Source organism: Lissotriton vulgaris, chromosome 5 (assembly GCF_964263255.1).
Source record: "Lissotriton vulgaris chromosome 5, aLisVul1.2, whole genome shotgun sequence".
Lineage (NCBI taxonomy): Eukaryota > Metazoa > Chordata > Amphibia > Caudata > Salamandridae > Lissotriton > Lissotriton vulgaris.
Genome location: NC_141693.1, coordinates 1,208,936,384 through 1,208,950,266, shown reverse-complemented (window position 1 = coordinate 1,208,950,266; position 13,883 = coordinate 1,208,936,384). Strand labels below are relative to the sequence as shown.

General features: G+C 44.1%; 1 protein-coding gene across 2 annotated transcripts in view; it reads left to right on the top strand.

Annotated features, from left to right (window-relative positions):
* The first annotated feature begins 365 nt into the window (after positions 1 to 365).
* The window catches only part of LOC147712290 (zinc finger protein castor homolog 1-like), a 118,859-nt gene continuing 105,341 nt past the window's right edge, over positions 366 to 13,883 (top strand). The window contains exons 1-2 of one of the 2 annotated variants that reach the window (XM_086923024.1): positions 366 to 658; positions 12,428 to 12,922. In XM_086923024.1, the coding sequence (XP_086779150.1) occupies positions 12,439 to 12,922 (484 nt within the window). In that variant the 5' untranslated portion in view covers positions 366 to 658; positions 12,428 to 12,438. Of the gene's footprint in view, positions 659 to 759; positions 822 to 12,427; positions 12,923 to 13,883 lie in introns of those variants that run through there. The other variant, XM_086923025.1, reaches the window with a different exon arrangement.

Below are 13,883 nucleotides of genomic sequence, written 5' to 3'. Positions count from 1 at the left end.
TAGTTGCAGATGCTCAGACAGGCAGAAACACACACTTTTAATGACCTTCGAGAGTGACAAGAATATCAAACTAAAAATAATTTGTCTACCTGTTTGATGTTTTTCTTAATCCACAGTCAAACATAGAAACCGTTTTTAAATGTTACCAAATGCTATATACTTTATTCAATTCAGTCTGCAGACGCCCTGAGCAGGTCTCGTTGACCCCCAGGGGTCATCGACCTCAGACTTGACCAATGCACTAAGCTGTTCTGTGTTTCAAAGCCGTGCCGTAGTCCGTCTTCTCTGACTGTCAATTGTGGAACTGCAGTCCTTCTTTTATATCATTTGCCATTTACCTTTTTTTTTCAGTTTGGAAAGGCTTTGCTTCGTGAGCATACTCAGTAAAAATACACCAACGGCTCATGATGGGGAGTAGTATTTGCTTCGTTTTGCTCGTGTGCTTTGTAGGGGTTCTGTTCCCGCATGTCCGGGCGATTAGTGTCTCGTGAACAGGGCATGTGTATTATAAGGTACGTGTTGTTTCCATCCCCTTAAAGCCTCATTGTTCTTCCTGTCACGGCGAGGAAGATACTTCTTTAGAATTTTGGGAGGACATCACACTGAAAGTACAATCAAAGTGTGACACTTTGCGAAGGCAAACATCGACCGCCGTCAGGTAAGCACCTAACGCTATGACCATTGGGCTGCCTTCATCCATGTGTTTTCAGGGCACGGATCTTTTAACTTTTTTGTATAGAGTGAGAATAAATAGGAATTGGTGCAAGTCCTGTACAATCAAAGTGTGACACTTTGCGAAGGGAAACATCGACCGCCGTCAGGTAAGCACCTAACTCCATGACCATTGGGCTGCCTTCATCTATGTGTTTTTCAGGGCACGGATCTTTTAACTTTTTTGTATAGAGTGAGAATAAATAGGAAGTTGTGCAAGTCCTGCAACAACTGGCATTAAATACTTATTTAACATTGTAAGGTAGAAGTTAAGTGGTGTTACTTTACAGTTAAACTAAAATTCATGTAAATATGGTAATCGCAGACACTCAACGTCTACTAAGCTGAGCGGGCTTTAGTTCCCCTGCAGCCTACATGGGCTGGACTGGCTGAGCAAGGGTTGTTAACGTGTATGCTAAACGCATTACGTACATTTGCAAACCCTGCAAAAAAATGCTTCGGTATAGAGGTAAGCATGTATGCCCTCCACAGGGACCTATCACCCGCAGACACGGATTTGAATTCAACTCAGCCTTTCATCTTTTTGAGACTTATAAAAATGGTATCTGTACTCGACATTTACAATGCTGCAAATGTGCCGTGGGACCCACCATGAACAATGACTATAAGAATAATTTCCTGTAACATGAACATTTCCCAAAAGATATTGAAGGCTGCTGGTTGAGGGACGTGGCCAAATTGCAAGGTTTTGGTGCATGGGACACAATAGTAACTTCTGAAGTAGGCGATATCCTTGAGGCAGGAGAGTTTATGCCCTTCTCTATAGCTCAATCTGACTATTAGCTACATCCAACCCACTTCTTAAAATACGCACAATTCCATCATGCATGGCAGGCAGAGTGGCTGAGAAGGACGGAGAACCTGTAGTATGCACCCCTTGAAGAACGTATCTTAATGAAAAGAAATGGGCAGGGGTGTCATATCCCAGACATACAGAACGATTTACAATAATATGCCAAACTCGCTGCACCGACTACGGGGTGGTGAGTATGAGAACTGGGTAAATTTGAAGACATTGACTAGGAAGCCATATTGATACTCCCTCGTGAGGTTGCTATTAAGGCATGCCTACACCTCATCCAATTTAAAATTCTACATAGGGCCTACTATGAATGCTGCCAACTACATAACATGGGTAGGGCACCTACATCCACCTGTCTAAGGTGCGCTGAAGCAGTGGGAACCTATATTCCTATACTGTGGGAATGTCCTCAAATACAGGCGTACTGGAATGGTATCGCTAAGGAACTTTCACACATACTTCACTCTCACTTGACCCAAAATATATCTTTTTGGGAATTCCAAATTGCATGCATCTCCCCTGTTTCAAGCTCCTGTTTAGTGCTCTGGGATTAGTGATGGCAAAAAGGGTCATAGCGAGATACTGGTATGCGCCAGAAGTCCCCTCCCTGGAGATGAGGGATGGACCTTTACATGTCAGCCAAAAAAGTGACCTACCCCCATAAATTCCACACGATCTGGAGGTGGTGAAGGGCTTGCTATGGGCTAGAAACCACAGGAGACTGTGTTGATTCAATGAATGGGACAATGGACCGGCTGGTCCAGCCGGACAAAGGGGTATGAGGTTGAACTTATAAGTGCTGCTTCAGGTCCATCCACAGATGTTGGGTTTTTTTTGCCTCTATGTCTGGTTGAAATCATTGATCTTCGTACAAATGAATCGGTGTACCTTTAATATGTATTCACTAAAATTAATGCTTGTTGTGCATGATTGTCTTCTTTAACTGGTTTGTGGTGTAAAACAGAACCATTAAAATGCATTTAAAAAACAATTACATCTTCACCGGCCTGCCATATATTGATTTGAAATTTTCTATTTTATTGTAATCCATAGGATAAGCCGCATAGCACCAACTCTACAGAGACTGCATTGGCTCTGTTGGTCAGCGAGTTCTGTTAAACATGACAACAATTGTTGACAGATGCACTGGTAAAGAGTGCCATTTTACATATAGAAGCTGTTTTTTATTTTCTATTTTTTTATTGACTTTCAAGGTAATAACATCATATATCAGAACAATAAAATACAGTAAAGATATTCTATAAACATATGATGGAGAAATGCACTTTTTAACTTGCATTAGTGGGCAGGAACTCTTTCCAGCAAACCATGACTGTAAGTCAGTTCTTTTAATGAGTATAATGACTGAACCCAGATTGAATGGTAACTATGAGTTGGGAAATCCACGCCCCAAATTATGGACATCAGACATTATCACCCCTCCATTACTGTGAGATAATAAGATTAAATTGCCAAATGGGGAGTAGCATGCGAGATGGGAAATTATGCCCCCTGTCTGTGCACTTTTCCTCCCATTACCAGGTAGATATTCCACCTTCTTTTGGCAGGTAGAACTGTACTAGGGTTTTACCCCCAGCTGGTATTTGAGTGGTAAAACTGCTCCAGTTATAATTTTACAGCAGGCATTACTGTTCAGCTTGTAATTTGCCTTTAATGGAAAGGGTTACATTCTGGCTTTTAGTGCTGGACACATCCTTTCACCACTGGCTGGTTTTAGTGTTGTAGTGTGCTAATCTGTTCTTAGCTATCGTATTTTATAGCATACTGCATTTCCTGACTGACCCTTCCTCATATCTATTTGCTATGCTGGAAATAGACTCCCATTAGTCGGTAGAAAGGATCCTGGTATTATATGTTAACCATGTTCACTATATTACTATATATACTAATGGAGAAGATGTTACTCTGAAATGGTAACCAATTCAGATAGAAAACCTAGATCTACTTTTGCTAGAAACCTGGGTGAGATTAACAAATCTGAAACAGAAAAAGAACAATTTATGGTCCTTACTCACTCTGTCCTTCTGCTGGTAACTAGATATATAAATAGAACCAGCGGTTCTTCACCTTTTGCTTTACGAGGACCCCACTGATCACAATTGCACGCCGGGCCAGTTCTACAAATTAGACCGCAAACAAAATACAAAAAAAAGTATACACCCAAAAAAATTCTCAAATGATGAAATATTTTACATCATTTATAAACCAAAAAAAAACGAAATGTTTTTTTCAAAATGTTTTAGTTTTAAAAGGTAATACCATATGATAGACTTTTTAGTATGTTGTTTTCTCTTTTTGCTCCTAATCCATGCTCTCTTTTTGTCAGGACATATCAGTTATTCAGTTGAGGCGACAAATCGTCCATAATAGATGCATGTGTGCTTTCACTAGTATTTCAAGCTACCAACTTAATTTTCACCCTTTCAAAATCCTTTATTTTTATTAATGTTTTCAATTTTGTTTTTATGTGTGTGTGTGTGTGTGTATATGTATGTATGTACGCCATGGAGTTAACGTGTAAGGTTGATACCAGAATGGCTGCCGGTGGCGTGAAAGCCTGACTAGTGTAGCAGACAACTGGGCTTCGCTGAAGATGCTTGAGTAGATAGCACATAAGGACCAATGGAGGAAACTTTCATGGTGCTGCCCCTGCTGCGCAGAGTGAAATATCATTACGTTTCTGGTTGGGGTCCTATGTTGGTCTGGAAGTAGAACATTCCCTGAAAATGTGATAACATTTTCTAGCCCTAGACCATGGTGAAGCTACCAGGGGATGCAGGCAAAGTGGGGAAATGGAGTCGGTGTGCTTGCTCTTCCCAGCACTTCCCGAGGATTCTGCAGCAATATTCTTGTACAGGTGGAGGAAATTACGACCAGTAACAGTGGCTCTGGTGAAGAGGCCACAGAAATATAGAGCACGCTTTAATTGTGTTGCACTGTGCAGAGGTGCAACTGAGAATCCTATTTACCTGATCTCATAGTGGAGTGGAGCGGGAAGGTCTGATATTATCGGGGCAATTGAAATGTTCATTGGCAGAAACATCAGAGAGTGCCTTATTGAATTATGGCACAGAAGATGTAATTACTGGTAATGATTCCCCTCCTTGCTTGTTTCACAGACCGTGATCTCTCTAGCCATGTTTGGAAAGCAAGATGGGTTCTTATTTACGACCAAATCCCCTCTAACAGGTTGTAAAGAGCTACTCTGTGTTCCTGTCTGTGATTATCACTAACCCTAGGGGCTAAAGATGTATAACTTCTGAGCCCTACCACACCACCATCCCTATTTAGGAGGTTTAATTTAGCCATAACGCTAGTTGGTTTAGTGGCTGGCTCCAACATTTGCGTTTGAATTTGGTTACCCTCCCCTGGGAGTCCGTTCCATTATTCCTGGCTAGTCCATTAGCCTCTTTTATGATGGTACCCAACTTCGTAACCTCTGCACTTAATGTGTCTAACTTATCGCCCAAAAGTTTAAGCATAGATTCAATTTTTTGGGTTATTATTGATATAATAGAATTAACTAATTCCTGCCTGTTATCAACGGACCTGCGTTTGGAGAACTGAGGAGGGAGCTGAGGGAGCCCGTTGTCGCTTGCCTGCTTCTGCTGCCACGACTCGCCGGACCCGCTTCGCGGGTCCCGCTTCGCGGCTAGGAGCGGACTTCTGGCATTTGGAAGGGGTTTGTTTGTCCACCTAAGACCAGCAGGGCTGCGAGTGTGTAGCGGTGGACTCCAAGCTCCAGGAGTCCCCGCGCGCCCGTGTCCACCTGGGCTGCTCTCCCTGCCGGCTCCGCCCCCACCTAGAAGGATATAGCGGCGTCCCGCCCTGACAACAGTGGATTCCTTGCCTGTTATCAACGGACCTGCGTTTGGAGAACTGAGGAGGGAGCTGAGGGAGCCCGTTGTCGCTTGCCTGCTTCTGCCGCCACGACTCGCCGGACCCGCTTCGCGGATCCCGCTTCGCGGCTAGGAGCGGACTTCTGGCATTTGGAAGGGGTTTGTTTGTCCACCTAAGACCGGCAGGGCTGCGAGTGTGTAGCGGTGGACTCCAAGCTCCAGGAGTCCCCGCGCGCCCGTGTCCACCTGGGCTGCTCTCCCTGCCGGCTCCGCCCCTAGAGACCAATCAGCCAGCAACAAAAGGGAAGCGTCATCCCCGCTGCGCGGGAGGGCGCCGGGAGAAGCCCGGGACAAGGGCGGGACCGTTTGTGGCCGTTTGTGGCCGTTCGTGACCCGGAGTGACCGGACCGGGCCACCCCTCTAACCTGTGTGAGTCCCCTTTTGTAAGGACTATGGCTGGCAGAGACAATAGGATCAAATCCTCCTTAACTGGTAGCCTGTCAACCGCCGGAGGTATGGAGAAATTCCTTATAAGGGCTAATAATATTATAGACAAGGAGATAGTCATACAGGAAAAGCGTTTGTCAACTGAACTTATCTCCCTTAAACGCTCATCCATAGGACCCCTTGCTAACGCTAAAACGCCCAATAGAAATAGCGATCAGTCTGCTATTACGGAGACAATATCCCCGCCTAGAGAAGATCCTGGCACATTGGCTACCCTGGTTACCACAACTGACATTGTGGCTGACATTAATTGTGTCCCCGTAAGCAATAATGTCTCCCTCTCATCCCACCTTGATGTGAGCACTACAGAGATTAAGAGCCAAGGGGAAAGAGAGGGTGCAGTTAGGAAACGGAAAAGAGTGTATAACAAGAAAGAAACTAAAACGAGAAGGGCTGTAAAATCTGCTAAGGTACGGGAGGTGCCACCCCAGACCACCACTAACCCCCCCGACGTCCACCTCCCAAATAGAGAAATATCCATGGAATGGGCCGTGGCCTTACTTAAATCAATCATATCCCCATTAGAGGCTAAACTGGATAGGCTATGCTCCAGAATATCCAATGTAGAGAAAACATCTGCCTCCATTTTAGCCACCCTTGGTAACCTCCAGAGCCAACATATCCCTCCGACTATTATAACCCCTTTGATCCCCGCTCCTCCCAACCCGCATTCGAATCAACTAAATATCCCCCCACTAAATACCTGCATACCAACCCATATCCCCCCTCAGTCCAACAATCCAACAGCCGATAATGTGGCGAGTCAACAACCAAGCCAATCTAATCCACCAGCCCATACGGTTGAGGGAAACCAGGGAGCACCGAATGAGGTACACAATACCCCTAGACCTAGACGGCCTGATCTACCACCGGAGGCTAATCGGTTTACTGTCATCTTAGCCGGAGTACCACCACTAGAAACCGGGGAATCCGAAACCTTTAGCTCCCTGAAAAGTAAAGTAATAAAATGGCTCAACTGGAACAGACCACTCCCGGGCCACTTACACAACGAAATTATTATGGTCAGGAGGGTTCCTTGGATAGGCAAGACCCCTAAAAACATCAATGGGGACTGCCTAACCGTTAGTTTCAGAGATCCCCGTACAGTATCTCATATATGTGCAGGTTTCAATAGATCCTTTGATTCAACCATCCAGACTTTCCCTGTTTCCTATTTCTTTCCACCAACTAACACTCGCTACCAGCCGAGAAGAGGGGACTGGACCGTTGTGGAACGGAGGGGCAGGCAACGAGCATATGATGCCAGACCACCTAGACTACCCCAATACGCACCCCAATTCCACCCCTTCATGGATCATAACCGCTTTGATTGCCTAGATGGCCTAGAGGGAGTTGACTGACTACACCCTGTCTCTTCCTCCTTGGAGCCGACCTATGTCCTAGCTAATTCTGATGCCTTACCTACGGTCCATTTACCAAATCCTATCCCAGTTATCCCCACCAAACCGGTCCAGATTTCATCCGTTATGATCCCTACCACACAATGCTCGGAAACCATTCCCATCCCTCCTACCCCAGCTACCCCCATTGAACCGGATCTGATCCCTCCAGATATGACCCATACTACACCTTCTATCCCAACTACCCACACTAACATAGTACAGGACCCAAGGCTAAAGGGATATTCATTGGCGAGCTGGAACATTGCTGGGTGGCGGCAAAAAGTTTCAGCCCTGGGTTGGAGGGAACACATTGTGGACTTTGACATCTTATGTCTGCAAGAAACGTGGTCAGTGGAAGATATTTTCTATGATGGTTTTGTTTCATACAACTATAATGCGGTAGAATCTGTAATGGGGAGGGCCAAAGGGGGATTACTGATTTTATTATCTGTACACCTCCCTATACATGTAAGGAAAAGCCACATAGTGGGGTCCCATTCGCAAATTTTGGAAATATCAGTAGGCAGGGACAGAAATTTATTGCTGATTAATCACTACAATAACATCTTTGACCCTTCCAGTACCACTGTAGTAGACGAACTCGAATCTGTTTTGGATTCCATTCTCTGCAAATCGACTGTATCCTATGATATTGTTTGGGGGGGAGATTTTAACATCCGAACTTGCTCCCTCTCATATTCAACTACATGTGGATACGATGGGGAAAATGGGGAGAATCTACTACGCTTTTTACACTCTCCATACGGCACTTCCCTTAACAACCTGATGTTAAAATTTGATGTATCCATCCACCAACATGCCCCTGATAATGAGGGTAACCTGGCGCCCACCTTCACGGGGAGAAATACTACCTCTATCATTGATTTCCTGATCATTTCCAACCGGGTAGCTCCCCATTGTTCGGTCCCACAGATCTTAGACCTCGGTCTGAGTGACCACAATGCTCTTATTATGACCATATACTGTGAGCTCCATAGGGATGTATTTTCCGGTAGGGTTGTTGACGACATTATCCCATGTAGACCAAATGGGACTCGCATCAAGTGGTGTGGGGAAAAATCAGAGAATTTAACGCTGCTATGGATAACAGGACTCCCTCTACCTGGGGTGAATCCATTATTATTCCAATCTATAAGAAGGGGGATAGAGGAGAGGCTAAGAACTACCGCCCTATCTCCCTTCTGGATTCCTCACTAAAAATCTTGAGTAGGGTCCTGTTAGCACGTTTGGAAGATTGGGCCTTAGATAACCATATTCTTGCCCCATCCCAATATGGCTTTAGAAAGGGCCTTGGTACGATTGAACAATGTATCAACTTGAACCTATTAATAGGGAAGTATACCAAGGCCAAGCCGGGATCACTATTTTTGTGTTTCGCAGATCTTTCAAGCGCATTTGATCTGGTCGACCATGCCCTGTTATGGACAACTTTACTGGGTATGGGAGCCCCCCCTGATATTATTCATTTTTTAGCCACACTTTACTCCAATTTATCTGCCCAAATCCGCTATGGTCCAGAGGGGGAGTGCACACGAAAGATTAGAGTAAGATCTGGCATCCGACAGGGATGTGTATTGGCCCCGTTGCTTTTCTCGCTCTTCATTAATTCGGTTGAGCAAGAATTAAAGCAAATCCATGCTGATGCCCCCCAAGTAGGAGGCACCCCCATACCGGTATTACTCTATGCCGACGATACGGTCCTACTTTCCAGGACCCCTATAGGCCTCCAAAAACTCATGGACGGGTTCTATGATTTTATACAGAGAAGGAAACTTAAAATCAATAACTCCAAAACGTTTGTCATGGTGTGTGGGGAAAAAGCTGAAACTTTTTAAACCCTTCTGTTTTAAGGAAAACCATATTGAAACTGTTACTAATTTTTGTTATTTGGGTGTTACTTTTAATGACAGAGGATCGTGGGCTCCAGAGGAGAATAATGTCAAAGCCAGAATGGGGAAAGCATCCGCAGGCGTCTTCCGCTTTGCCTCTAAAGTAGGAAGCCGCCGTATTGTTGACATGCTGACTATATACAAACACAGATGTACCTCGATAGCATTGTATGGTTCGGGGGTGTGGGGACACTGCAATGCAAGGGCCCTGCAAATTGAAGAAAACAAGTTCATCAAACGGCTGCTTTGTCTTCCCTCCTCGGCATCTACTGTTTTAACTCATTCGGAGCTAGATATGGATTACCTGTCCGATCTTACCGAACTAAGGCCATTGCTGGTATGGAAATCCATTTTTACCAAGACGGAAACTGCCTTTACCAAAGACATCATCAAGGACTGCTTGCTCTTGGATAAAGTTTTAAGTATCCCATGGTTAAAATATGTAGTTTCAACTGTTAAGGACCTGTTTGACATGGACATATGTAACGACCCCACCTGTTTGAATTCTCTAAACAAACAGGAACTAAAAAATGACTACCTTAGGGTGAAATCGGATGTGCGAAGTTATGCTACCAGAGAATATTCCACACATACTTTTCACTTTTCACTGAAAGATGATAGTCGTGGTATTCCTATGTACCTTAACGTTATTCACAGACAGTCTCACCAGTTTGTTCTCTCAAGATTGAGATTAGGTATAGTACATAACCTGGTTGCCTTCCCAACAATGAAATCTCACCCAGTTACTCCTTGTCCATGTGACGGTTTTACCAAACAAAGCACATCGCACTTTTTACTACTCTGTCCTTTGTATAAAGCGCAGCGTATTTGTTACCTCAAACCTATGTTCCTTAAATATTCTATGTATACCACAGGTAACGCCATGAGGCTTCTTTTCTCACTTTCAAGCCCTGATATATGTTTTTTTACTGCTACTTTTATTCTGAAATCTATTAGAGCTAGACTTAGTATGGTTTTCCCGTAAATTTATGTGCAGCAACCCCCACACCATGTGACAAGGCTATCCCTGTTTATCATTTTGTGAATCATGTATATGTAATGTTTTAACTGTATACTTTTATGATGTTTTTTTAAACACTCGAATAAAGTTATAAACTGAAACTGAATTAACTAATTCATCTCGAAGTAAATTGGGGGCGCAGGTTTTCTTAGGGGCCTTATTTTGATTACGAGTCAAGGGCCCTTTTCTAAGTTTACCTATATTCCCTGGTTTATTCTGGTCTTTCTTACAGTTTCTTCTTATTTTCGGAGTTGGGAGCCCACTAAGATTTGGTGACTGAGAATGTCCATCTAACAAGGATACATCCTGGGAATGAATTGAGAACTCTTGGTTGTCCAGGGAGATGGGGGTGGGTTGTTGTGGATTTACCGGGATCACATCTGCCTCCAGTGCCAAGATATTCTCATTCCCATTCTCATGGCCTATCCCGAGGGAAAGTCGGCGTTCTGCCCTAGTAATTTCAACGTTAATTGCACTCACTGCCTTGACCAAATAATCGTAAATGGTAGGACCGTGGCTATCCTTGTTTTTAGGTAATTTGCGTTTTGACATTTCCCCAGTAGGTTACCACAAGGAGGCCTGGTTAAAGCCCCCTAACACCAGACCTAATGAATAAAATACCTACTACCCAGGGGCATAAATGTCAGAAATATTTATAAAACAGCAGTGCAACACCACTAAAGAACTCGACTAGGACCTCATTCAATATACTTCAAAAGTATAAATATTAGTTTTATCATAAATTGCAAAAATGCTATACTGCCTCGTCCTGTATGTTTTTAGAGGGTTTAATAACTTTTTGTCACGTGCACTTTAAACATTTTTATCCTGGTCCTGAAGAAGCGCCAACGACCCCTATGGCGACGCAGGAACGAAACATGTTGACCTATGGTCCCATGACTCCTGCGCATAGTGTGCCTCTGGGACAAGATTTTATCTAGCAGTTTATCTGCTTAGGGTGTACAATTCTGACATTCGCTGCATATTTACCCTTCAATTTTTTCACCACTTTGCACGTACACCTCTTTTAACCCTCATTAGACCCATACCCCACATACACCATCCGGCAGTTCTTAAAAGATCTCTGATAAAGAGACCCTTCGGGGGACCCGTAGGGGATTGCAGCGCCGGCCCTACGAGGAGCAACCGCCCGATGATGAAGCATGACACTCCTCGGGGGGTGTGAGGGCAACAGAGGACGACAAGTGGTTTTTCCTCTTCATTATTGTGTCTTATCTACCTAGGAAGCTCTTTTTTCTCCTTTTCCTTTTTATCTTTTGTGCACGGTTGACTATTTGCACCCCTATGCGAGGGTGACTTACTGTACCTCGCTATAGGAACAGTGTCCTCTTTTTGATAACGAATGTAGATATGAGGAGCTTGGACACTGGACTTTTAATTGCTCCTTGGCCCCCACCTCGCTGTGTTGTGAACCATTATGCATAGCCTCATTGCTAAACTTTGAAACCTTGAGTACACATTTTCATACTGTAACCACTGTCAGTAGTGCAGTCAGAACTTACATTTACTTAGAGCGATCACCCTAATAATAAAGGCTATCAATTAATGAACCATAAATACAATTTTTGAACAGCATTAACATAGGCACACAAATAATAACCTGACTTCAGGCTGTGCCCTTCCCTGTCCCTTAACCCGTTAACCGCGGCAGTAATTCCGTCGCTGTGCGGGCGTTTCCGTGCGCGCGCTGGGCCGCGTCGGCCATTGGCCGACGGCAGCACTGGGGAGACCTTGGGACCTTTGGCCCATGGGAATGAATGGGGAGTTATTCCTTATTTGCGATTAGCAATTTGCTAATCGCAAATCGGGAATGTGTAGGAATCGCAATTTATTTAGCGATTCCTGCATGAATCCCGTTTTGCAAGTCCTTAACAGCGATTCCTTAATAATCGCTATTAAGGACTCGCAAAACGGGACTATGATGAATCTGGCTGGTTATTCCTTGCTGTGACAGACTGATTTGTGCCTTCGTGGTGAACAAAAAAATACCTAAGTGCCTATAACTAATCGCAGGAAAGTTCGGCACATCAAAGCCTGCTTAGATACGTTTTTCTGGGTAATTTAGTGCGTTGGTACACAGGCTGTGTCAAATCACCTATGTCGTGATAATTATGCTTAGCTCTTGCTGAAATTGTCTAACTCTCCACTGTCTCTCTCTTCCACTCTCTCAGTGACATCTATAATGTCTGCCAAACGCAAGAGTGGACTGAAAGTAAACGCCATCTGTGCCAAGCTCCGCCATCAGGTAGATTCAGATCGTGAGACCGAAGTGATGGAGAATGCAGAGCATGAGATACCAGACACCTATGAGAAGCAAAAGTTCTTGAGTAAAGCACCCTCCAAAATCATGAACATTTCCCAGAGAAGAGAAGACAAAAAGCGGCGCAGAGAAGCCATTGAGAAATGGGTCAATGGAGAGTGTGTGGATGAACCTGTGGGAGAACAAAAGACAGACGTTTGTGAGAACCCCCCTGAAGATGTCTACATAATAAAGCCGGAAGACTGCAGTGACAGTGAGGACAATGGCGGCAAATCAGCAGCTCCTCTGAAATCACAAGCTAGTGAACTCTTGGTGAAACTGGCTTCAAAGGCAGCTACTGCCAAAGATCACAGTTTGGCAGTGCTTGGAGAGGATGTGACAAAGCAAAGCAGTGCCTTGGCTTCAGGTGAGGCTTGTGTTTGTTGTACCGCTGCTAACATGACACATTAAATATATTGGGGTGGATTCCGCTCCTGTATGTGGACCTATAAGATGTCGTCTACACAAAGGTCTGTTGTGAAAATTTAATGGCAATTGTGACAGTTGAAGGTCAATTGATGGAGAGAGTTTGGTAGTAGGGAGAGAACATAGGTAGAGTATTAAAATATAGGGGTGTGGTGGCATTTTTATAATAGTAGAAGTTCTTTGGAAAAGAATAGAAGAGATCCTGGATGAGTTTTTGGATATCTAGGAGAGAAGGATGGTGCACCTCAAATATTAATAGAATTTAGAGGGTGTAATGGGTTAGACACAGGGGAGAGTGATGGTGCTTGAGGAAGGGAGATAGCGCAGTGAAAATTTCAAAAAAGTATTCATTTATCTCCTGGATTTCTATTGCACATAGTCACCAAGCTATAGATACATTTTACATCTTAAAAATAACAGCGACACAAGGTCTCACATAGAACTGATGACGTTTCTGTACATGAGCAAAGTTATTTACAACAGGGTACTTGGTCAAGAGTAAGGAGAAGGGAAGAATTTAGGGGCTGTTTATAGGAGGGTAAAACAGGGGCGGGAGAGGGTTGGTGGGAGAATGGGAAGGATCTGGGAGCGTTAGGGTGGTGATATGGAAGGTGGGCTGAGGTGGATAAAATGGGGATGGAGTGGGTATGGTTAAACAATTTCCATATTCTACAGTTCTGACATAGGGTGACTCTGGTTAGAACTGCAAAAGAAAGGTTTTATGAGTTAGGTGTAGTTTGAACAGCTGAATCTTTAGTAGACATGAAACCGAGAGGAGGAATTGTGCTGCTCTCATAATTCGCTCTAGTAACTGTGTTAAAGAAATGACTTCACACGGTAATGAGGTGAAGAGGAGTTTAATGCGAACCGGATTCTTCAGTGCCAACCACTAGAGTAAGCTC